The 27,315-nt window shown below is 36.6% G+C and overlaps 1 protein-coding gene across 4 annotated transcripts in view; it reads right to left on the bottom strand.

The window, feature by feature from the left end:
• Nucleotides 1–27,315, bottom strand: part of ULK4 (unc-51 like kinase 4) — a 608,666-nt gene that overhangs the window by 110,667 nt on the left and 470,684 nt on the right. For all 4 annotated transcript variants that reach the window (XM_025883716.2, XM_025883719.2, XM_073901588.1 and 1 more), the window contains one exon: nucleotides 9,993–10,178. In XM_025883716.2, coding sequence (XP_025739501.1) covers nucleotides 9,993–10,178 — 186 coding nt within the window. The remainder of the gene's footprint in view (nucleotides 1–9,992; nucleotides 10,179–27,315) is intronic.

The following is a 27,315-nucleotide window of genomic DNA, read 5'->3' as shown; positions in this document are numbered from 1 at the left end:
GGGTTAGCCTGGTAATGGGTATTAAGGAGGGCACGTTCTGCATGGAGCACTGGGTGTTATGCACAAACAATGAATCCTTGAACACTACATCAAAAACTAATGATGTAACATATGGTGATTAACATAATAAAAAATTTTTAAAAATAAAGAAAAATAAGCTAGGAGAGAGAAAGGAATCATTTGGCCTTTCTGTTACACCTCAAGAAACAGTTCTTTACTTTTCTAATAGAAATGAGGTCCTTTCTGATCCTAAATCTACAGCTCATCCTGGTCCTAAAATAGAAAAAGAATGGCTGCAGAATTTCCAGTTTCTTCATGTGGTCTCCTCAAAGCTTTAAAGACCCTGTACATGAAGAGGTGCTGTCACACTGATTTTTAGCAACAGAGCAGCTCTCTTCCCACGCTGGAATGAAAGGACCAGGGCATGTACATGAGAATTTGGAAAGAAAATGACGGTGAGCGCAGGGAGATTTTCTGAAAGTCGTAGGGTATAGGGGCTCCAAGAGATAGATATTTGTAATAATCTTTAATACTAACCCTCTTCAGAGAGCGATCCCGAATAACACTCCTACCACCTCTGCTGCGCCAGGCAGACAGGTGGGCAGGTGTTAGACACATCAAGCATCTCACCATCACCCTCCCATGGATCACTTCTCTGCTTTCATAAAGTAGTCAATAGTTTATGTTTAAGCCATTTTTAACAGAATAAGTCTGTGGTGGTTTACGTGTAGTTGATATTTCGAGTGTCGGAATAAGCTAGCTTTAATTAAGTGATGAGTAGCTAATCTATAATCATTACCCTGGGAAAACTCCCACTGATATCAAGTTTAAGGGATAGGTAAACATGGGAGCTCCTTGAAAGATTCCATCACATTTTTAAAGCCAGAGCACAAAGTATAATTATAAAACCTCCCAACTTTCTGGTAAATTACAATAGATAATTAAATTCTTAGGTCTGTTCAACATTTTCTGGATGTTCTAAATACAGACTAAATAAGGAAGAGCACCCTAGGGGCAGAACATATCCCACCTCCAATAGCACAAATTAAACATTCTATGTCTTGAATCAGTTATTGAAAATTGTGATTTTTATAAAGTCATTGTCACAAGCTTGGGACTATAAACAGATATTTCAAGAATCCAGGCCTTTCGTGGGACTCACTGGAGGGGATCTGCCATGGTATGCCCCAAGACAGCAATCTGATGGTGGTAGCTTACCTGTCGCTGATATGTTTATTACCTGGCCTTGTAAACTATGGGGCCACATGTATTTTGAGGTCCCTCTCTGGATGAAACCAGCAAGCTCGCTCAGCTTTAGGGAAGGGAGGGTATTCCTTTATCAGGGCTTAAAAAGAGATAGCCCCACAGCATAGGGCCTTCTTTTTAGAAGTCCTCCTGGAAGGAGTAGGCACTCAGTGAATATCCTTTGAGGAAGAGCCTCAGGAGCTTGTCTTAACTCCTTCCAATCAGGAGCCTGCACCTATCAGTCCTCCTCAATCCAATTATGACAGCAGGTAATTAATCTAGAAGGGTCTCTGCTTCTCTGTCCTATCTTGTTCCTCTAGTCATGTGAGGTGAGATGAGCCTGAAAGGCTGGCCTCCTGAAGGCCACAGGAAAGCTATGCTTACATTGCTGGATCTTTTGAGTTTCTGTCCTCCACATATCTGCCTATCCGATCTCATCCACTCCACAGAAACTTGGCAGGGATACCGTGGAGGAGACTGGGACAGCGGACTGTGGGCTAACTACATGCCCTATTACGTCCCTCTCAGTCGGACCTATGCATCCCTAAAGCACTAAAGTGAGCTCACAATACATACTGTGAACGGTGAAAATGAACAACTGCCAATAACAAAAGCAGAGATTTTATAGATATTCCTTACTCAGCTCATTGGAGACCTATTACACACTTATTACATGCCAGCTACTATGATAAAGTTACAGATAATTGGAATTCAATTAGATGCTGCCACTGCCCTTTTGTTTCAGAGGCCAGAATTTCCTAATTCCAGAAATAGTGTCCCAACTCCAAAGGCTACTAAAATTGCTATTGGAACGGTCTGATCTTTCCTGGCCCTTTTCTTATGTCTTCCATTCTAGCTCCATAAATCTCAGATCCTTTGTTCAGGATGTATTTCCTCCTTTCCATGTGTGGACGACCTTGCCAACTTCATCCCTAAAGGGTTTGTTCCTGTGGAACCTTGCTGGCCCCTCCACTATAGCACGGATTGCATTCTGCTTTGCAATGAAGCTGGGTGCTTTTCTCTCGCGAGAATCGGGAGCAGGAAGATGATGTGTTACTGTCCTAGTATCCTCGGTGCCACACTGGCACATAGGAAGAATTCTATGACTTGTTTTTCCATGAATGAAAGAATAAATCTCTCAAGTACTTTCCAGATCAAAATTTGGTCAAAGTCAGCTTGATGAGTGCCCATAGAGTCCATGTCAGTAATGGACAGCAGTGGCTAGGCGGCCAGCTACTTGGAAAGGGCACAGGCAAGGGGCAATCCAACTTGGTATCAGCTCCTCCGTCTCCTACTTGGTGGCCTTGGGAACATTACTTAAGTTCTCTGAGTCTTAGTTTTGAACTTTGTAAAACAGGAATGATCTGTGGGGCTGACCTCTAGGGTTGCTGTTAAATGAGACAATGTACCAAAAAGTACTCAATGCAGGGACTAGCACAGTTATAAACATCTGCTGACCACCTTTTATGGATCAGACACTGTAATGTGATAAAGATACGGAAGCAGGTGAACAAGACCACAACACTACCCTGGTAATATGCAGATGAGAACAGAAAGTAAGCCAACGGTTAGAAAAATGGTTGCCACAGAGGTAAGGACAGGGAGCAGTGGGACAGACAGGAGGAAGGACTAAATCACTCTTGGAGTGGGTGCTGGCATTATACAATTCTGAATAATCTGCTGCCATTTCTCTCTGAATGTACTGAACTCAGTGTTAAGTGTGAATAGAATTGAGTTTCAGACTCCACCCCCAAATTACTAGAACTCATATAGCAATTCAGTAATGTGGCAGGATACAAAATCAATGCACAGAAATCAGTTGCTTTCTTATACACTAACAATGCAACTGTAGAAAGTGAAAATTAGAGAAACGATTCCATTTACAATAGCACCAAAAACCATAAGATACCTCAGAATAAACCTAACCAATGAGGTAAAGGATCTATACTCTAGGAACTACAGAACACTCATAAAAGAAACTGAAGAAGACCCACAAAAGATGGAAAAACATCCCATGCTCATGGATTGGAAGAATAAACATTGTTAAAAGTCTATGCTACCCAGAGCAATCTATACCTTCAATGCCATCCTGATCAAAATTCCAATGACATTTTTCAAAGTGCTAGAACAAACAATCCTAAAATCTGTACAGAATCAAAAAAGACCCTGAATTGCCAAGGAAATGTTTAAAAAGAAAAACAGCTGGGGGCATCACCGGAGAAAAGGGAACCCTCCTACACTGTTGGTGGGAATGCAAGCTGGTGCAATCACTCTGGAAAACAGTATGGAGGTTCCTCAAACAGTTGAAAATAGAGCTACCATATGATCCAGCAATTGCACTACCGGGTATTTACCCCAAAGATACAAATGTAGGGATCCGAAGGGGTACGTGCACCCCGATGTTTATAGCAGCAATGTCCACAATAGCCAAACTGTGGAAAGAGCCAAGATGTCCATCAACAGATGAATGGATAACGAAGATGTGGTATATATATAAAATGGAATATTATGCAGCCATCAAAAGGAATGAGAGCTTGCCATTTGCAATGACGTGGATGGAACTAGAGGGTGTTATGCTGAGCGAAATAAGTCAATCAGAGAAAGACATGTATCATATGACCTCACTGATATGAGGAATTCTTAATCTCAGGAAACAAACTGAGGGTTGCTGGAGTGGTGGGGGAGTGGGAGGGATGGGGTGGCTGGGTGACAGACATTGGGGAGGGTATGTGCTATGGTGAGTGCTGTGAATTGTGTAAGACTTTTGAATCACAGATCTGTACCTCTGAAACAAATAATGCAAGATATGTTAAGAAAAAAAAAAGAAGATAGCAGGAGGGGAAGAATGAAGGGGAGGAAATCGGAGGGGGAGACGAACCATGAGAGACAACGGACTCTAAAAAACAAACTGAGGGTTCTAGACAGGCGGGGGGTGGGGAGGATGGGTTAGCCTGGTGATGGGTATTAAAGAGGGCACGTTCTGCGTGGAGCACTGGGTGTTATGCACAAACAATGAATCATGGAACAGTACATCAAAAACTAATGATGTAATGTAACGTGATTAACATAACAATAAAAAATTTAAAGAAAAAAATAAAACGTTATTCCACTAAAAAAAAAAAAGCTGGGGGCATCACATTGTCCAATATCAAGCTATATTACAAAGCAGTGATCACCAAGACAGCATGGTACTGGCACAAAAACAGACATACAGACCAATGGAACAGAATAGAGAGCCCAGATATGGACCCTCAACTCTATGGTCAAATAATCTTCAACAAAGCAGGAAAAAATATGCAATGAAAAAAAGACAGTCTCTCCAGTAAATGGTGCTGGGAAAATTGGACAGCTATATACAGAAGAATGAAACTCGACCATTCTCTAACACCATACACAAAGATAAACTTTAAATGGATGAAAGACCTCAATGTGAGACAGGAATCCATCAAAATCCTAGACGAGAACATAGGCAGTAACCTCTTTGACATCAGCCACAGCAGCTTCTTTCAAGATTCATCTCCAAAGGCTAGTGAAACAAAAGCAAAAATGAACTTTTGGGACTTCATCAAGATAAAAAGCTTCTGCACAGCAAAGGAAACAGTCAACAAAACAAAGAGGCAACCCCCAGAATGGGAGAAGATATTTGCAAATGACACTACAGATAAAGGGCTGGTATCCAAGATCTATAAAGAACTTCTCAAACTCAACACCCAAAAAACAAATAATCAAGTCAAAAAATGGGCAGAAGACATGAACAGACACTTCTCCACAGAAGACATACAAATGGTTAACAGACACATGAAAAAATGTTCATCATCATTAGCCATCAGGGAAATTCAAATCAAAACCACACTGAGATACCACCTTACACCAGTTAGAATGGCAAAAATTGACAAGGCAAGAAACAACAAATGTTGGAGAGGTTGTGGAGAAAGGGGAACCCTCTTACACTGTTGGTGGGAATGCAAGTTGGTACAGCCACTTTGGAAAACAGTGTGGATGTGCCTCAAAAAATTAAAAATAGAGCTACCCTATGACCCAGCAATTGCACTACTGGGTATTTACCCCAAAGACACAGATTTAGTGAAAAGAAGGGCCATGTGCACCCCAATGTTCATAGCAGCAATGTCTGCAATAGCCAAACTGTGGAAAGAGCCAAGATGCCCTTCAACAGATGAATGGATAAAGAAGATGTGGTCCATATATACAATGGAATATTACTCAGCCATCAGAAAGGATGAATACCCAACTTTTACATCAACATGGATGGGACTGGAGGAGATGATGCTAAGTGAAATAAGTCAAGCAGAGAAAGTCAATTATCATATGGTTTCACTTATTTGTGGAACATAAGGGATAGCATGGAGGACATTAGGAGAAGGAAGGGAAAAATGAAGGGGGAGGAAATCGGAGGGGGAGATGAACCATGAGAGACTATGGACTCTGAGAAACAAACTGAGGGTTTTAGAGGGGATGGGGGTGGGGGGATGGGTTAGCCTGGTGATGGGTATTAAGGAGGGCACGTACTGCATGGAGCACTGGGTGTTATACGAAAACAATGAAGCATGGATCACCACATCAAAAATTAATGATGTATTGTATGGTGACAACATAACATAATAAAATTAAATTAAAAAAAAAGAACTGAGTTTCAGGATAGGCAAGTTCCAGGCCTCAGCTGAGCTGAATGGGTCTCAGAATCCCTGACTGTGTTTTACACAACTTGAACCCACCACTGACTGACCCAGGGTAATTTAGAAAGCTTTGGGAGATTTTAAAACATGCCTCACAGATGGCTGGCCTGCAAACATGGTGGGCATTCCTGCGTAGCTAAGTCAGAGACATCAGGGTGACAGTGACTTGCAGAGCTTTCCTCTATGAGATGGTACAACTTGGGATAGGACTCTTGGGACTGTCCAGGCTGTTTTTCTTGTTAAGCAAACAGTCCTCATAACTTCACCCTTGAACATCTTTGTATCTTGTTTTCTAAATGAAAAGAAAGAAAACTCCGGGAAAAGTTCCATGGTTCCTTGGAGGAATGGCTAACTCCAGGGCTGCTGCAGAAAAAAGGTAGCAGATGAACCTGGAATATCATGTTATGATGGAAAGTGCTCAATAGAGAGCCCAGAAATAAACCCACACTTACATGATCAGTTAATCTACAACAAAGGAGGCAAGAATATACAATGAAGGAAAGACAGTCTCTTCAATAAATGGTGCTGGGAAAACTGGACAGCTACATGCATAAGAATGAAATTGGGCCATTTTCTTACACCATACCCAAAATAAACGGATTCAGGACCTACATGTGAGACCTAAAATCATAAAAATCCTAGAAGAAAACACATGCAATAATGTCTCTGACATCAGCTATAGCAACATTTTTCTAGATGTCTCCTGAGGCAGGGGAAACAAAAGCAAAGATACACTATTAGGACACCACCAAACTAAAAAGCTTTTGCAGAGCAAAGGAAACCATCAACAAAATAAAAAGGCAATCTATTAAATGAGAGAAGATATTTGCAAGTGATACATTCGATAAGAGGGTAATATCCAATATATTTAAAGAAGTCACACAACTCAACACCAAAAAACCAATTTGATGAAAAAATGAGCAAAGGACCTCAATAGATATTTTTCCAAAGAAGACACACAGATGCCCAACGATACATGTAAAGATGCTCAACATCACTCATCAACAGGGAAATGCAAGTCAAAACCACAATGAGACACCACCTCACACCTGTCACAATGGTTAGAATCAAAAAGACAAAAAGTAAGTTTTGGTGATGAGGTAGAGAAAAGGGAACCCCAACCCCTTGTGCACGTTGGATGTCAACTGGTATAGCCACTGTGGAAAACAGTATGGAGGTCCCTGAAAAAATGAGAAATACCATATGATCCAGTAATTCCACTATTGGGTATTTAAACAAAGAAAAGGAAAACACTAATTTGAAAAAGATAACAGCAGAACATTCTGAATAATTTTATGCTCATAAATTCTGAAACTAGAAGAAATGGACAAATTCTTTAAAAAGTAACAAAACTCAGCTAAGGTAAACACCTTAACAGTCCTATAATCATTAAAGAAATTGAATTCATAATTTAAAAATTCCCAAAAAGCAATCTCCTGGCCTAAATGATTTCACTGGAGAATTCTACCAAATATTTAATACCAATTGCAGCCAATTATTTATAATAGCCAAGATACGGAAGCAACCTAAGCATCCATTGATAGATGAATGGATAAAGAAGATGTATGTGTCTGTGCATGTGTGTTTGTATATATATGCATACACACTATGAATATACAATGAAATATATATATGCAATATATACATATTTATACAAATATATATACTCTGCCATAGAAAGAATGAAATCTTGCCATTTGCAACAGCATGGATGGACCTAGAGTATTATGTTAAGCAAAATAAGTCAGACAGAGAAAGAAAACTACCACATGATTTTACTTATATGTGGACTCTACAACACACAATAAACAAAAACAGAAACAAACTCAAATATAGAGAACAAACTGGTAGTGGCCAGGGGGAAGAGGGACAGGGGTGGGCGAAATAGCTGAAGGGGTTTAAGAAGTACCAACTTCCATTTATAAAATAATGCATCACAGGGATGAAAAGTACAACATAGGGAATATAGGCAATAATTTTAAAAAACTTTGTACGGTGACAGAACCACATTTATTGTGGTGAACACTGTAATGTATAGAAGGAATTGTTGAATCGCTATGTTGTACACCTGAAACTAATCATAACATTGTCAACACTTCAATTACAAAAAGAGAATACACACGTGATTACAAAAAGAAAAAAAGATGGAAGTGCTCAAAAAAAATGATGGGGGCATGTCAAAAGACACAGTCCCCCCAGAAGAGGTTCTCACTGGCCACATAATAGAAAGCAGTGGATTACAACACACTGAATAAAAGAAAATGCCATGAGTCTATTGGATAATAATAAAAAGACAAAAAAAAAAATAAGTGGAGCAGAAAAGGTAGAAACCACCCAAATGTCCATCAACAGATGGAAAGATAAATAAAATGTGGTCTATACACACAATGGAACATTCTTCAACCTTAAAAAGGAAGGAAATTCTGGCACAGGTTACACCATGGATGAACCCCAAAGATACTACACGAAGTGAAATAAGCCAGACATAAAAGGGCAAATATTGTATGCTTCCACTTATAGGAGGGACTGAGAGTAGACAAATTTATGGAGACAGAAATTAGAATGCACACAATACCACTGAACTGTATAATTAAAACTGGTTGAGATGGTAAATTTTATGTTATATATATAAATAATATTTATATATAATATACATAATATATGTCTTATATATAAACATATATGTTATATATACAATAATATATATTACCTCAATTAAAAAATGAAAAAGGATGAGCAGTATCAGAAACAACTTCTGTTTTTACATATACAGGTCAAAGTCACTTGGATTTAACTTTCTTCCCCAAACAGAATCTAATTGGCCCTATAGGTGGCATGTCAGAAACTGTAAAGAAATCATTTCAGGGTAAATCTCTCTCTCTCTTCTAATCTGTCACCCATAACCTGCCCTATAGATTTAGCTGGGTCACGCACTACAGTTGTCTATCAAACTGGCACAAAAGTTGTCTTGAATATAAGTCTCTGGGGGCATCCGTAGCCTCCACTGCCAACGGACTCCTCAAGATATCTGTATCTAGAGGTAAACACAGACTGACAAGCCAGAACATGACATAGACGAATGGGACCTCCACCCCTTCATTAATTTCAACAATAGCTACAATATATAATGGCTTTCCAAACCAGCAGAATAATAGCTACTGTAAAAAGAAAATGAGTCAGTTTTCAAAAGTACTTTCCAATAAACATCAGCTATAGACATTTGTAAAATATAAAACAAAACCGATGGGGCAAAAGGAAATTTTTTCCTTAAAGTAGAATATTGGGAGTTAGAAATGTTGGAAGTCAGAAGATCTCCATCTTGCAACCATTGCAACATTAAAAATAATGGCTGTCATCGACTAATCCCAGTGATCAAAATTAACATCACCAGTGAAGGGGCAAACAGACGTCATGAGCCTCTGGGTGTGAAGGAGTGAGAAAGACACAATTTCCCTTCCGGGGTTTTCCTGAATCTAATCATCACAAAACATTACACAGACCCAAACTGAATGAGAGCCTACAGAACACCCAGCCTATATTCTTCAAAAATGCCGTGCAAGATGAAGAAAGGCAGCAGGACTAGTCCAGATTAAAGACAAGTGTCTACCAGCATATGTGATCCTGGACTGGATCCTGTACCAGGAAAAAAAAAAAAAAAAGCTATAAAAGACATTAAAAGACATTATTGGAGCAATTGACAGAATTGGAATATGGATAGCCCACATCAGTAAAAGAAGGGTACCAATGTTAAATTTCTTGATTTTGATTACTGTGGTGAAAAGAACATCCATTTTGTTAGAAAATGTACATTTAATGCCTTAAGGGGTGAGAGGGCACGATGTCTCTAATTTATTCTTCAACAGTTCAGGAAAAAAAAAATACATGTATATGCAGATAGACAAGCAGAACGCAATAAATGTTATCAAGAGGTGACCGCCGAGAAAGGTACCCAGGAATTCTTTTACTGAAATCCGGTGGAAGAAAATCACTACTCTCTTCCATCAGCTGCCACTGAAGCCACCCACCCTGGCCCCAGTTTCCGTAGGGACTCACCATTCTTCTGAGAATCTTCAACAGAAGCTTCTGCTCTTTTGGGTCCTCCTTAGATGTCAGTAAATCGGCAAAGTTCTCTGCATTTTCAGGAGACAGGCTGTCTGGGTTTTCCCCTCCATACAGCTGAACCAGTATGGACAGACATTTGGATGACACTTCAAAAATTTCAGGATCCTCATTTGGAAGCTGCAAATTAACAAACAGGACTACTTAAGTTAATTGAGGACAGTGCTGGTATTCCTCAAGAAACACAGGAAAATTTGGCTCAAAGGGAAGAATGTCAGTCTAAGTGAGTACAAAGATTGACTAACTCAGGATTTTTTTTAAATCTCTTTCAAAATGCATACAATGAGCCAAGGCTAATAGCAAGAAATCAGAAGAAAGTCCCTCAGTCCTTTCTTTAATCCATAGTAAAGAACAGCCTGTAACAAGCAGAGGACCAGCATATATTTTATATGCATTCCTAATATGTGAATATATTCACACAGGCGTGTGTGTCCATCTGTAGGAATGGAAATAGCCTGAATTTTCGGGAGCACGACCCAACCATTCTTGCTTCCTATCGACTTGTTTAGGAAAAATCTACTTCCTAGGAGACACAAAGGAACATTCTGAACTTGTCCGTGTCCAAATTATTGACTAAACCGGTGGGACAGAAAGCATTGTTTCTGTTCTGTATTAAAAGGTATAGTATGAAATAATAATAATCATCCTTCAAAGCATCTTAAAATAAAACTTTAAAAATGGAAAGGTTATTGGTAAGAGCTTGAGATGCAATTCCTGTGCCATTTATTCATTTAACATGTAGAATGCAAGGATTTTTAGTATATGCCGAGTTGTGCAACCATCACCACAATCAATTTTAGAATTTTTTTTCATTATCTGAAACATGAAATCATACAAAAATAGGATCCTTTGTGATTGGCTTCTTTTACTTAGTATAATGTTTTCAGAATTCATCCCTGCTATAGCATATAACAGTATTTCTTTTTATTGTTTAGCATATAAACATCCTGTTGTATGAACAGACCACATTTTGTTTATCCATTCATCAGTTGATGAACATATGGGTTGTTTTCACTTTCTGGCTATTATGAATAATACTGTTGTGAACATTTGTGTATAAGTTTTGGTGCAGACTAGGTTTTCATTTCTTTTGGGTGTATACCTAGAAATGGTTGCTGGGTCATATGATAATTCTATGTCTAACCTTTTGAGGAACTGCCAGACTGTTTTTCAAAGTTGCCATTAGCACCAGCAACATAGGAGGGTTCCAGTTTCTCCACATTCTCACCAACACTTGCTGTTATCTGTATGTTTAATTACAGCCATCCTAGTAGGTATAGAGTGGTAACTCACTGGTTTTCATTTGTACTTCCATAATGATGGGGAGCAGCTTTTCATCTGCTTATTGGCCATTTGTACATCTTCTTTGGAGAAATGTCCATTCAGATCCTTTGCCCTTTTATAAAATGGGTCATCTGCCATTTTATAACCAAGACTTAGTATTCTTTATATATTTTAAAAACAAGTCCCTTAGCAGATTTTCAAAAATGTTTTCCTATTCTGTGGGTTGTCTTTTCACTTTCTTGATAGTATCCTTAAAGCACAAAATATTTTATTTTGATGAATCCAAATTCATCTTTTTTTTATTGTTTGTGATTTTGGTATCCTACTGAAGAAACCATCACTTACTCCAATGTTCTGAGATTTATGCTTCCAAGAATTTTTAAAATTTTTAGCTCTTACATTTATTTTTTCTTCTAAGAATGTTATAGTTTTAGCTTTTACATTTAGATCTTTGATCCATTTTGAGTTAATTTTGAATATGGTGTTGCAGGGGTCCAACTTCATTTTTTGCATGTGAATTAATCTTTTATTAATTAAAAATAATCTTTTATTCTGAGATATCTGTAGGTTCGTATGTAGTTGTAAGAAACAGTACAGAGAGATCTCATACATATTTCACCCATTTCCCCCAATGGAAACATCTTCCATAACTAAAGTACAATAGCACAACCAGGAAATTAACATTGATATAATCCACTGAACTTATTCAGATTCTACTGCTTTTACACGTGTGTTGTGTGTGTATACATATATATTTAGTTCTATGCCATTTTATCACATGAGTAGATTTGGCAACACCCACTACCTTAAGATAAAGAACAATTCTATCATAAAGATTCTTTTCATAGCAAAAGCCAGCTCTCTCCCTCCTCCATGTCTAATTCCCGGCAACCACTAACCTGTTGGCCATTTTGTCGTTTCAAGTAAGTTACATAAATGAAAGCACATAGTACATATGGCTTTCTTCACTCAACATAATTTCTTTGAGATTCATCCAAGTTTTTGTGAGTATCAACAGTTCATTTCTTTTTATTACTGAGTTGCATCCCATGGTATGATGTACCACAGTTTAACTACTTACTCCTTAAAGGAAATTTGAATTATTTCCAATTTGGAGCTATCCCAAGTAAAACTACTATGAGAACATTTGTGCAAGTTTTTATGTGAACATAAACTTTTATTTCTCATTGACATAAATGCCCAAGAGTACATTATTGGGTTGAATGGGAGGCTCATGTTTAGGTTTTTAAGAAACTAGTGAACTGTTTTCCAGAATGGCTGTACCATTTTACAATTTTATATTCCTAGAAACAATGTATAAGAGATCCAGTTTCTCAGCATCTTTACCAGCATTTGGTGTTATCAGTATTTTTTATTTTAGCCACCCTAATACGCAGGTGGTGATAGCTCATTGTGGTTTTAATTTGCATTTCCCTACTTGCAACTGACAGTGAATATCTTTTCATCTGTTCATATCTTTTGTCCTTTGCTAACTGGATTGTTTGTTGCTTTATTTTTGATATTTCAAAGTTCTTTAGATATTCTAGATATGACTTCTTTTTCAGATATGTGGTTTGCAAACATTTTCTCCCAGTTCGTAGTTTGTCTTTTCACCCACTTTATTCTTTTGCAGAAAGAAAATTTTAATTTTGATTAGGTCCAATTTGTGATTTTATTTCACTGGGATTGTGCTTTTGGTATCAAGTTTAAAAACTCTTCGCCTAGCCCTCAGTCCTGAAGATTTTCTATTTTTTTTCCTAAAAGTTTCAAAATTTACATTTAAATAAATTTTTGAATAAAATATGAGGGTTAGGAAGAGGTTCTTTATTTATTTTTGCCACCAAATGTACAATTATTCCAGCATCATTCTTAAAAATTGGTTTCTCCACTGAATTATTTTCACATCTTCATTAAAAAATCAGTTGGGCGTGTTTGTGTGAGACTGTTTCTGAGTTCTCTACTCTGTTCCATTGATCTCAGTGTCTATCTCTCCACCAATAATAATACACCATCTTGTTATTGCAGCTATATAATAAGTGTTAACACCAGGTAGAGTGTTTCCTCCAACTTCATTCTTTTTCAAATTATTTTAGCTATGCTAAGGCCCATTATTTTTCTACATAAATTTTAGAATAAGCTTGTCTATTTATTAAATACTTTACTGGAATTTTAATAGGAATTGACTTAAAATTGTCCATGAAACTGGCAAGAACTGACATTTTTAGTCTGTTGAGTCTTCTAATGCAGTAACATGCAATGTCTCTCCATTTAGGTATCTCTCCTTTGATTTCTTTCATCACAAGTTTGCAATGTCAAGGATATAGATTCTGTATACATTTTATTATATTTATATCTTAGTACTTAATTTTCTTTGCAAATTATAAATGGTGATTTTAGTATTTGTTTCCACACGTTCGCTGTCATAATAGCAATACAACTGATTTTTGTTTGGTGATTTTGGATTCTGCAACCTTGCTGAACTCATGTATTCATGCTAAGAGTGTTTCTGTAGATCCCTTTGAATTTTTTACATAGACAGTTGTGTCACATGCAAACAGGGATAGCTTTTGCTCTTTCTTTCATACAGTATGTCTTTTATTTCTTTTCTTGCCTTACTGTACTGATTAGAACTTCCAGTACTACAGTGAATAAAAATGGGGGGGAGCAGACAGATGCCCTTGCTTTGTTCTCAATTGAAGAGAAAAAGGATTCAGTCTTTTACCATTAAGTATGATGTTAGCTGTAGGTTTTGCATAGATGCCCTTTATCAAGTTGAGGAAGTTCCCCCTCTAATTCTAATTTGATGAGAACTTTTACCATGAGTGCTGGCTTTGTCAAATACCTTTTTCTGTAATAATTGATATGATCATGTGATATTTCTTCTTTCACTTCTTTATATGTTAGAATACATTGCTGCATTTTTGGACACTGAACAAGCTTTGCAAATGCAATAAATCCTGCTTGGTCATAGTATTAATTCTTTTTATACACTGGTGTATACAATTTGCTAATATTTTTTCGAAAATGTTTGTATCTAAGTTTATAAGAGATATTGTAGGTTTAGGTTATATTTTGTTTTTGTAGGTTTTTTTTAGTTTAGCATCAGGGTAATAGTATCTTCATAAAACTCTCCTTAAAATTGGTATTAAAAACTCTTTCAATGTTCGGTTGAAATCATCTAGGCCAGGAGATGGCTTTTCCAGAACTTTTAAATTACAAATTCAATTTCTTTAATGATTTTAATGAGTATTGGACTATTAAGGTGTTTATCTTAGCTGGGTTTTGGTACTTTTTAAAGAATTTGTCCATTTCTTCTACTTACAAAATTTATGAGCATAAAATTATTCAGAATATTCCACTATTATCCTTTTAATGACTGTGGATCTATACTGACATTTCCTGTTTCACTCCTTCTATTGGTAATTTTGTCTTTTTTTAATCTTTGTTATTTTGCTAGAGATTTTTCAATTTTGTTAAGTGTCAGGTTTTTGCTTCATTGATTTTTCTGTATTGTTTTTCTTTTTTCAATTTCACTAATTCCTGGTTTTACCCTTATTATTTCCTCCCTTTTGCTTGCTTTGGGTTCATTATGCTGTTCTTTTTCTAGTTTCTGGAGGTAGAAACTTGATTATATTATTGATTTAAGATCTTTCTTCTTTTCTAATGAAAGCTTTTGTTACTATAAACTTTCCTCAGTAGTGCTTTAGCTGCATTCTACATATTTTTTTTAAAGATTTATCTATTTTAGAGAGAGAGAGCAGATGGGGAGGGGCAGAGGGAGAGGGAGAGGGAGAACCCTCAAGCAGACTCCCCCCTGAGCATGGAGCCTGACATGGGGCTCAGTCCCAGGACCCTGACATCATGACCTGAACAGAAATCAAGAGTTGGATGCTTAACCAATTGAGCCGCCCAGGTGCCTCTGCATTCTATATATTTGATGTTTTCTTTTTCGTTCACTTTTATGCATTTAAAAAATTTCCCTTGTGAAATCCTTTTTGACCCATGAATTATGTAAAGGGTGTTTTCTTTTTAAGTGTTGGAAATTTTCCTATGGTCTTTTAATTACTGACTTCTAGTTTGATTTCATTATGCTCAGAAAATCCATTCTGTATTACTTTATTTTACATTTCTTAAGGTTTATTTTATGGCCCAGGGTGTGTGAATGTTTCATGGGTACTTGAAAAAAATATGTATTCTGTAGTTGTTGGATAGGGTGTTCTATAAATGTCAATTATATCCTGTCGATTGTTTTGTTCAATTTTTCTATATTCTTGATGATTTTCTGTCTAGTTCCTCTATTAATTGCTGGAGAGTGGAGTTTTGAAATCCACTGTAGTTGTGAATCTATTTATCCTTTTAGCACTACCATTTTTTTGCTTCATGTACTTTGCAGTCTTGTTGTTTGGTATTCATACATTTGAAATGGTTGTCACCTCAGTGGGACTGCCCTTATCGTTATGCAATATCCCCATCTCTAGTAATTTTTCCTGCTCAGAAGTCTACTTTATCTGATATTAGGAAAGCCAGTCCTGTTTTTCTAAAATTAATATTTGCATAGTACATACTTTTCAACCTTTACTTTCAACCTATTAAATGAGGTTTTTATAGACAACATATTGTTAAATCGTGTTTGTTATCCATTCTAGCTATCTTTGTCTTTAACTGGTGCATTTAAACCATTTACATTTAAGGTAAATATTAAGATGCTAGGGTTTAAGTGCAATATGCAATTTTATTATTAATCTTCTGTATTTTTCCTCTGTTTCTTGTTACTCTGATTTCCCTCCCGTTTTTTTAAACCCTTCTGTGGGCTACTTGAACATTCATTTTATGGAAGTAAAAGAGAACTTTAATTCCCAGTAGTAGTTTCCTAGGAGACCATAAGAGAGTACCACAAACAGGTGGCACAAAAAATAGAAATTTGTTGTCTGACAGTTCTGGAAGCTAGAAGTCTGAAACCAAAGGGAAAGGCCATACTTCCTCTGAAACCCATAGCAGATTCCATCCTTGCTTCTTACTACCTTCTGGCAATCATTGGCATTCCTTCACTGGTAGCTGCATAATTCCAATCTCTGCCTCTGTCATCGTATGACATTCTCCCTGTGTGTCTGTCTGCACATGGTTGTCTTCTTCTAAGAACACCAGTCATATTGGATTAGAGGCCCACTGTACTTGACAATGACCTCATCTTAACTAATTACATCTGGAACAACACTATTTCCAAATAAGGTAAAATTCTGGCATACCAGGAGTTAGGACTTCAATTGTGGGGGACACAATTCAACCCATAACACTTCTTATCAACTTTGTTCCTTCTATGCTCAGCTGTTTATTTTTGTTTTGGTTTGGTTTTTTTTGCTTCTTGCAGTTATGCTTTCCCAAATGTCTAGCCACCTTTGGTTTTTTATTTTATGAATGAAAGATTGGGCAGATTATTATAGGCAGCTGGTATGGATTTCTTCTGCATTTGTATATATCTGTTTCTTCAGCTGGCTTCCCCAGTCTGTGTTCTTCGGTTTCTCAAATTCCACAATGCTTATTCCTAGGCCCTGACCCCATAGTAGAAATCACATCAGATAGACAGGTCATCCTCTTTACAGTACAGTTCTTGACTTTATGCTGGAAAAAAGTGGAGCAAAATGGATAAGGGGAGGGGTCTGATCGGTCTGCCTCTTCTAAATGTTAATCTTCAATTAGCCTGGGAAATGCCATAGGGCCTTTATCAGTTTTTCACCTCATTCTGAGTTTATAGATCTTCTGCATCTTTTCCTACCTTCTGGTTAGTTTTCTCCTATATATGTGCTGGGTAAAAGGTCTCTTAACTATTTCAATTCAGTCCCATCTGCTTTCTATCATCTAGTAATTGCACAAAATTTCTTTTCCATTAACAGATTCTCTTTCCGTTCTCCCAAAATTTTAAGATGTATTCAATCCTTTCTCTATTTTTATAGATTGTGGGTACTTGGTGAGGTAGGCACAGGTCTTCAGGCTTTATTTCAATCTACTTTAACATTTCTTCATTTTTGAGTTAATTTTGCTTCATTGTTCAAATAATTGGAGGCTGTTATCATAAAGTAACATTTTCAAGGTGGCTTATTTCTTGGATAATTGTAAAGCTCATAGTGTTTGTAGGGGTTTTTTAGTGCCCCTCACCCCCAAAAAAGACTGTGAAGGTATAAAAATCCGCCCCCCCACCATCTTCTCTGGAATAACAGGGAAAGGACAGACCCAGTTGCACACAATAATAAATCAGCAGACAAATACACAGAACGATGCTTTTTAAGACACTGGGCTTTAGGCAAAGCAGGACAATGACGCCCAATGGATGGAAACCAAGCGAGATGAGTTCTACTCTCGTAGCAGATTCCTTGAGTTAAGGAGATATTATGAGTTAAAAGTCTCAGAAATCCAAAGCAGCTAGAGCTCACAGGACAAACTATCAGAGAGAACACAGCAGGGAAATGGGCCCACTCAAAAAGAAAGATCACCTGGAGAGCGATTTATCTATTAGATAAAATAAATGGATGATTAAGGACTTTCCTATAAAGAAAACTCCAGGCCCAATGGCTTTACTGGCCAATCCTACTAAACATTCAAGGACGAAGTAATACCAATTCTACACAAACTCTTCCGGAAAGCTAGAGAAAGATCAACACTTCCATACTCATTCTATGTGGCCAGTATTACCCTGATATCAAAACTAGACAAAGACCTTCCAAGAAAGAAAACTATAAACCAATAGCTCTTAAGAATATGAGTGAAAAAATCTTCAACAAAATGTTAGTAGACCATATCCAGCAACATATTAAAAGGATTATAGGGATGCCTGGCTGGCTCAGTTGGTAGAACATGTGACTCTTGATCTTGGAGTCCTGAGTTCAAGTCCCACATTGGGTGTGGAGTTTACTTAAAGAAAAAAGATTTCGGTATGTCAGTTGTATCTCAATAAAACTGTATGTATATACATAATATATAAAAACTGACAATTCAATAATAAAAAAGACACAATCTAATTTCTAAAAGGGCAAAGAAAAGAGACATTTCTCCAAAAAATGTATAGAAATCAATAAGCAAAAGAAAAGATGCTCCACACTATTAGTCATCAGGGAAATACAAATTAAAACCACCATGAGATACCATTTCACACACACTAGGATGGCTATAATTAAAAACACAGAAAAACCAAGAAGGTGAAAGACCTGTACACTAAAAATCTTAACACACTGATGAAAGAAATTGAATATGACACAAAATGGAAAGATATTTCATGCTCATGGATTAGAAGAATTAATATTGTTTAAATCTCCACATCATACAAAACAATCTACAGGTTCAATGCAATCTCTATCAAAATATCAATAGTATCTCTCACCAAACTAGAATGACTCTAAAATTTGTATGGAATCATAAAAGACCCCTAATAGCCAAAGGAGTCCTGAGAAAGAAGAACAAAGCTGGAGACATCATGCTCCCTGATTTCAAAACTACAGTAATCAAAACAGTATGGTACCAGTACAGAAACAAACATATAAATCAATGGAACCGGACAGAGAGCCCAGAAATAAACCCATGCTTATATGGTCAATTAATCCATGACAAAAGAGGCAGGAGTACACAATGGGAAAAAGAGTCTAATAAATGGTGTGGGAAAACTGGACAGTTACATGCAAAAGAATGAAAGTGGACCACTTTCTTACACCATGCACAAAAATAAACTTAAAATGGATTAAAGACCTGTGGACCTGAAACCATAAAACTCCTAACTAAAAGAAAACTCTTGGACATTAGCCTTAGCAGTACTTTCTGAATGTGTCTCCCGGGGCAAGAGAAACAAAAACAAAACCAAACTATTAGGACTACATCAAACTAGAAAGCTCTGCACAGCAAAGGAAACCATCAACAAAACAAAAAGGCAACCTACTGAATGGGAGAAGGTATGTGCAAATGATGTATTTGGTAAAGGGTTAATATCTAAAATATATGAAGAACTTATACAACTCAACACTAAAAAAAACAATTCAATTTAAAAATGAGCAGAGGACCTGAATAGACATTTTTCCAAAGAAGACCTATAGATGGCCAACAGACACATGAAAAGATGCTCAACATCACTAAACATCCCAGAAATACAAATCAAGACCACAATGAAATACCACTTCACACTAGTCAGAATGCCTAGTATCAAACAGGTAAGAAATAAGTTTTGCTTGAGGATATGGAGAAAAGTGAACTCCTATGCACTGTTGGGGGGAATATAAATTAGTACAGCCACTATGGAAAACATTGAGATTCCTCAAAAAATTAAAAATAGAAATACCATACAATCCAGTAATTTCACTCCTGGAAAAAAACGAAAACACTAATTTGAAAGGATATATGCACCCTCCATTGGTCACTGCAGCATTATTTACAATAGCCAACATATGGAAGCAACCTAAGTGTCCATCAATGGATGAATGGAGAAAGAAGATGTGGTACGTATACACAATGGAATATTACTCAGCCATAAAAATAGATTAAGTTTTGCTGTTTGGGACAACATGGATGGACCTAGAGGGTATTATGCTAAGTGAAATAAGTCAGACAGAGAAAGACAAATACCATATGATTTCCAAAAAACAAAACAAATGAACAAATAACAAAACAACAAAAAGGAACAGAGTCATAAATCCAGAGAACAAATTGGTGGTTGCCAGAGGGGAGAGAGGTAGGGAGACAGGTGAAATAGGTAAAGGGGATTAAGAGGTACAAACTTCCAGTATAAAATAAGTCCTGACAGGGATGAAAAATGCAGCAGAGGGCGCCTGGGTGGCTCAATCGGTTGGGTGTGTCTGCCTTTGGCTCGGGTCATGATCCTGGAGTCCTGGGATTGAGCCCCACGTCAGGCTCCCTGCTCAGGGCGGGAGCCTGCTTCTCCTTCTCCTCTGCCCCTCCACCTGCTTGTGCTCTGTCTCTGCCTCTCTCTCTCAAATAAATAGACAAAATCTTAAAAAAAAAAAGAAAAAAGAAAAGCACAACATAGGGAATACAGTCAATAACACTGTAATAACTTTGGTGACAGATGTTAATTACTGTTATCGTGGTATTTCATAATGTATATAATTGTTGAATCACTATGTTGTACACCAAAAACTAATATTATGTATCAACTATACTTTAATTAAAAACAATAAAATAAGAAAAAAGTAAACTACAAAACAATATCCCTCATGAACATGGGTAAGTCAATCCATAACATCATATTAATAATTAAAAAGAAAAGCCATTGATCATCTCAATAGAAAGAGTACTTATCAATATTCAACATCTATTTCTACAAAAACTCAGCAAATGAAGATAGAAGGAAACTTCTTCAACCTGATAAAAGGTATGTTTCACCCCAAGATCAGACAAAGACAGGACATCTGCTTGACCACTTCCATTCAACATCGAATGGGAGGCTTTGGCCAGAGCAGTTAGGCCCTAGAAAGGGACATCCAGATTAGAAAGGAGGACACAACTGCTTATTTGCAGAAGACATGATCTTTTCTGTAAAAAATCCAATGTAATTCACAAATAAGCTACTAGACCCCATAAATGAATATAACAAAGTTACAGGATTCAAGAACAACATACACAATCAACCGTACTTTTGTATGTAAGCAACAAAAAATCAGAATTAAACAATACCATGTACAGTATCACCTAAAAAATTGAAAAACTTAGATGTGACAGAGCGTAAAAGACCTATATACTGAAAAATACAAAATATTGCCAAGGGGAATTAAAAAGGATCAAAATAAAGGGAGGGATCTACCTTATTCATGTCAGATGGTTCAATTTTGTTAAAATGACATTCCCTGCAAATTAGGCTACAGATTCAATGCAATCCCATTCAGAATCCCAGTTTTTTTTGTTTGTTTGTTTTTTGTTTGTTTTGGTAGAAACTGACAAACTGATTCTAAGTTTTATATGGACATAGGATAGCCAAAACAAATTTGAAAAAGAACAAAAGTTGAAAAACTAACATTACTGGTTTTCCAGACTTATCATAAAGGTGCTTGAACAATATGCCAAAACAAACTTCAATCTGTACCTTTTACCCCATATCAAAATTAACTCAAAATGGTTGACAACATAGGTCAATTCTAGTGCTAAGGTGGCCCAGAATGACCAGGGAACATCAATACTCAATGAAAGAAACCCAAGTCCTCAGGAATCTCTGAAAGTCATTTCATTCTTTTTTTTTTTAAGATTTTATTTATTTTTATTTGAGAGAGAGAGAATGAGAGATAGAGAGCACGAGAGGAAAGAGGGTCAGAGGGAGAAGCAGACTCCCCGCTGAGCAGGGAGCCCGATGTGGGACTCGATCCCGGGACTCCAGGATCATGACCTGAGCCGCAGGCAGTCGCTTAACCAACTGAGCCACCCAGGCACCCTCATTTCATTCTTATAAAAAAAAAAAAAAAGTGGTTGATAGACATAAATATAAGACTTAAAGCTATAAAATTTCAAAGAGAAAACTGGGAGAAATCATCTTGACCTTACATATGACTGCAAAAGCATAATTTACAAAAAGTAAAAAAGGTAAAATGAACCTCATCTAGATTAAAAAATTCTCTTTGAAAGACACTGTCTAATTCATAAAATGCTCAATAAAAGGTAGATATCACCACCATCAACCCCATCGCGAAGTGTCCCTTCCTTTAAAGGAGATCCATGAAGAAGTGTTTTTTCAGACCCAAAGAGTAGAAAATGTTTCCTGACTCCAAGGAACTGTCTCCCCGCCAACCTCTCCCACTTTCTGGGCAATGTACATCTCATAAACGATTATATTTCCATTTCTGTGTGGCAACCAGAATTCTCAAGGCCAAAACCATGACCCAACTTTAGCAATTATGTTAGACTTCATACCTGTATAGAAACTTCACCCTATCTCATCTTCATTATTTTATTTATGTTTTCTACTTTATTTAGAATTAACAGACTTTAAAAAACCAAACATCTAATTAAGTTTGAATTTCAGATAAACAATAAATATTTTTTCAGTGAAAGTATGTCCACTTGGCATCTTGTATTTTACCTGTCAACATTAAAATTTACTGCAAACACTCTTATAGGCCAACTCAAACGCTTTATGGAAGAGATAATACATATATACACGCACACATAACTTAGCAATACCTCAAAGTAAACTTACAATTGAATTCTTAAAACTATTTTAAAACAATTAAAAATCACAGTTGTGTATCCCTTTATTCAATCTATCCAATACAATAAATGCATTTGAAAATTGTTCTCATTTTATATTGTATTTTAAAAATGCTGCCTGGAGGTAGTCAAAAATACATGAGAATATTTATTTTCAGAGAAGAGAACAAATTAACCAAGAAAGAAAAAAATAACTCCTTATAATGCAATGTTTTCTATTTTTATGCTGTTTAAAAACACCTTGAGAACAGACTCCGTCTGTATTGTTAGGACATCTTTAACGAGATTTCACAATAGGCCATCAGTCCCTGTTCTTCTTCATTTTAACATATAACTCCTGCCCAAATTCAGCTAAAGAGGCAGCAAAAAGTATCATTAAGCTGATAAATGGTGGTAATTCCAGATGACATCACCCAAGGAAACACTATTGCCCACAGTCTTGACATTGACCCCTTGCCCTTGAGAAATAAGGATACTATTTAGTCTCATTGACCCCCCCAGGGAAATTATATTCCTAAAAGTGAATATTTAGAAGGAAGAAAATCTGCCACGACCATTATTGATTTAGTTGTAAGTCTATATATCACAGACCAGAGTACTAGGGTCAAAAAAAAAAAAAAATCTGAAAACAACTTTAAAGTCATAGGTAAGTCAAATTGGCCTTGACTTCTGGGGCTCCGGCACTGTGCTGCCTAACTCTTGTAACAAAACTTTACATCCTTGTCAATAACTACAGAATGGGGAAACAGAGCTCATTTAAAAACTCACAGCCAGTCAATATAGAAGGATATTCAAACAATTCTACTGAAGCTGCAAAGCTACAGAAACCACAGAAGGATTCAAGTGGATTTCACTGACACTGGATGACAGAAAGATGTTTCAGATTGCCACGCGAGAAGTAACCAGATGTTCCCTCATGCTTCCACTTGTGCTCCTTCCAATCTGTTTTCCACACAAAAGCCACAGCGGTTGTTTCAACTTTAATCAGATCATATCACTCCTCTTCTTAGAACCTCCAGTGACTTCTCCCTGCATTTAGAATACAGTCCGAATGCCTGGCAGTGATTCACAAGATCCTGAGCAATGAGACAGTGTGACTGCAGTGAATGTGCCAGAAGCCAGGCAATGCAGAGAGGAGAGCGAGAGGACACAGAGCCTACAAAACATGAGTTAGGTCCTCAACCACTGTGGGAACCACCACTGGCGGAGATACTCGTAGGGAGATATCATAGGCAGTAGCACAGGACGTTCAGGTATGGAGTTCAGGGGACAGGTCATGACTAAAGATACACATTTGGGTGGCAGCCCATCCTTCCACCATGGGTGTGGAGTTGGGGAAGCTTTGCTTTAGGGAGGCTTCATCATCAGTTCTACCACCATTCCTCCTCAGAAAATTCAAGAATGCTTTATTCTGTGGTACTGTTGGATTTCTTCTCAGCTTCGGCTTCTCAAGGGCAAAGTCCTGGCACCATCTTGGAAGGCATATGCTATACCACTTAGCTTCTGCATGTGAAAATTGGAGAAGAGCAAATGGGGGATCGAATGTGGAGCTGTTCATACAGCCTTTTGAAAATGCCCTGGTTTTTATCTCTTCCCCTGATGCCTGAGGTGCTGTGGGGTTTCAGTGGGAAGGCCAATGCCTGCCACCACGCTGTTTTTGGGCCAGGCTTCTTCTGCCCTAGTTTAATTCTTCTACAGGTTTCCTTCTGTCCTCCAGAAATATTTTTATCTTAATCTGCTACTGATTCCCATTTTCTCTTTCTCTTCTTTGTTATAAGTTACTTCTTTGTGAGTTCCTGCACTTTTCCTTGAAAGGCATCTTGTGAGAGACAGGAGAGGATTGTGTGAGAAAGCACAGTGGAAAGAGGCCATCCTGTTGAAGATTTTCATGGCAAACCTCACATTGATTCCATAGGATCATTTCAATGATCAATGAAAAAGTATGGATGGAATTATGACAGAAAATTAAATTTGTATATGAATTTGGGAAGAATCTATATTTTTAAGTCTTACTACCAGGTACCCAGCATGTCTCCATTTATTTAGGTCATACATTATGTCTTTCAAAATGTTCTGAAGTTATGACATGATTTGAATTTTCTCGTTACATTTGTTTTGGGCCTTTTTTATGGGATGGTTTTAGTCACTTCTGTAAAAGGGACCTCCCCCCCATTTCTATTTCTATCAGACTAACATCAGCAGGAAGAAAAGTTGTTGTTTTTTGTGCATGACATTATAATCCACCAACTTACTGAACTTTGCTTTTTAGTTCCAACAAATTTTTTGCTTCAATCTTTTTCTAGGTATAAAAATTTTACCAACTTAAGTAATGATCATTTTTAGACTTAATATTTCTCTTATCTCACAGTATTATCTATTAGCCCCCACCTCCTCGCCAATCACTGCTGACCATTAGTGGTAGTCTAAGCTATTCCTTTTTTTTTTTAATTTTAATGAAATCACCTTCAGCATTTATTCAAAATGTTTACTATTAATTTCTAGGAAATAACTTTCAATATGTTTAGAAGATTCACTCTGTCTTAAAGAGGGTTAAAAAGAATGGCTAGTTGAACCTTCCAGCATTATTATGACCATGTTTTTAATCTCCTTCAATTGCTTAAAATATTAAGTTATGCTTTTCTAGTGCTTGAACTTTCTTGAATTCCCGGATCAAACCCTATTTGGTTATATTGGTCCTTTAATATATTGGTAGATTTGATTTACTATTTCTTAAAAATTTTCTTAGCTATATTCATAAGTAAAAGTGGTTTGCAGTTGTTGTCTTATTTTAAAGGTTATGGCATTAAACTTATTATAGTTTTATGAAAATGAACCAGAAAGCTTTCCATAGCTTTCTATACTCTGAATTAAACAGCACAGGAATGGTCTATTCCTTGAAAATTTAGAACTCACATGTAAAACCACCTAGACTTGTAATATTTCAATGATAATCTTGTAGATGAAAAATATCACATTACTACAATCCAGTTGTCTGATGGGGTTTTTTTCCATATTGTTTTTCTTTTGATAAGAAAGTAATGGAATTCTAGTATTTACCCCTCTAACTACTTGTGAAAGAAATCTTAGCAGGATAATAAAGAAAAAAAATGTTCTTTCTTTCCCTGCAGCTACAAAAGAGCAGATTATATTCTGTGTCATAAAGTAGTCCTTGAAAAGATCGTTTCTAATAAAGAAGTCTTGTAAGACATCTAGAAGACAGAAAGGGTGATCATGTCCTGTGAATTCAATGTTTAACTTTTAAAACAAATAATTCTGACTGGTTATCCTACCTAATAATGTTTGCTTTGATGATAATACTTACACTGACAACTGTGAGTTTCTACATGGTGTATATATACTTGTAAGATTTCTTTACTGGATTGGCATATTCCTCTTTTCCACCTACTTGTGGTAGAAACAAATTAGACCTTGTGGATTCCTATTTAAACAAAGAGGTTGAGACTTATACCATCAGTGTTCAAATTTAAGCACTTTTGAAGGTTGATATTTTTATCTATTCTGATACCAATTTTGGTAATTTATAATTTGCTATATAATCATCTACTTCTTTGTATTTTCAAAGTTAATGCCTTAATGTGATACATATTTCACATGTGTGTGGCTGTGTGTCCTTTTTCTAAACATTACGGCCACGGAATATGAAACATTATTTTTACCTGTTACTTGGACAAAGCAGTTTTAAAAAGACTCAGAAGATGTGGTGCTGGTGACAATGGAGGGAAACAAGTACACTTCTATACATTTAATTAGAATATAAACTGCTAAAATATTTGGGAAGTTATATAGTAATGAATATTTATTGAAATTTAAAAGCACCTTTTAACCTAGCCATCTCACTTCTGGGTGCTTATCTAATTAAAGAAAATGCAGAAGTACTGAAAACCATACAAAGATGTGTATTGTATCATGTTTATAATAGCAAATAAGTGGAAACAACTTGAATGGCCAACCATCAGATGTTTGAATTGAATAATAGTACATTTATACTATGAAATACCATGCAGCAGTTAAAAAGAATGAGATTGATTTGTAAGTATTGACTTGGAAAGATGTCCATATTATGGAGATAAGTAAAAAGTTATCAAATATTTGTATGTATACTATGGTCCCACTTTTAAGAATGAGAACTAAAACAAAACAAAAAATAAAATCAATGATATAAGCGCATGTGATTATAGGCAAAATGAAAATAATGCAAGAACACATGTCAAATGTATACAATGTATACAAATGTATACAATGGTTACACTAGGGGATAGTTTAGGGGGAGACTTTAGTTTTACTTTAACCATTTCTATATTGTTTGAATTGTTATAATGTGCTTATGGCGCCTTTTGTAATTCAAATATCTGAAAGTGTCAACTATACACATAGATACATAAATACAAGTATCTGTTATAAATCTGCCTTCCCTTCCCCTAAAATTTAAAAGACGGTAAATGTCCTGGGCACCCTCTGTAACGATCCTCAGGTACTGACATGAGGCAAATACAAGACTTGCTATAACCAAAAATAATGGCTGGAGAAAATGTGAAGGGCTAAACATGCCTTTAACAGCTCCAATAACAGACTAGCACTTCTCATGACGGTCAACTAATGAACAAAGAAACTTGGAAATACTACTTTTTGGTTATAAGATTCAAAAATGTGTTAACAGAGGTATGTAGTTTAGAAATCTGTTAAAATTACTGTGTAGTGGGGGCACTCAGTCGGTTAAGTGTCTGACTCTTGATTTCAGCTCAGGTCATGATCTCATGGGTGG

This window comes from Callorhinus ursinus, unplaced genomic scaffold (genome assembly GCF_003265705.2).
Source record: "Callorhinus ursinus isolate GAN/ISIS: 27379988/994484 unplaced genomic scaffold, GSC_fseal_2.0 scaffold1, whole genome shotgun sequence".
Taxonomy (NCBI): Eukaryota; Metazoa; Chordata; class Mammalia; order Carnivora; family Otariidae; genus Callorhinus; species Callorhinus ursinus.
The sequence above is the reverse complement of the archived record's forward strand: the minus strand, read 5'-3'. Positions and strand labels throughout refer to the sequence as shown.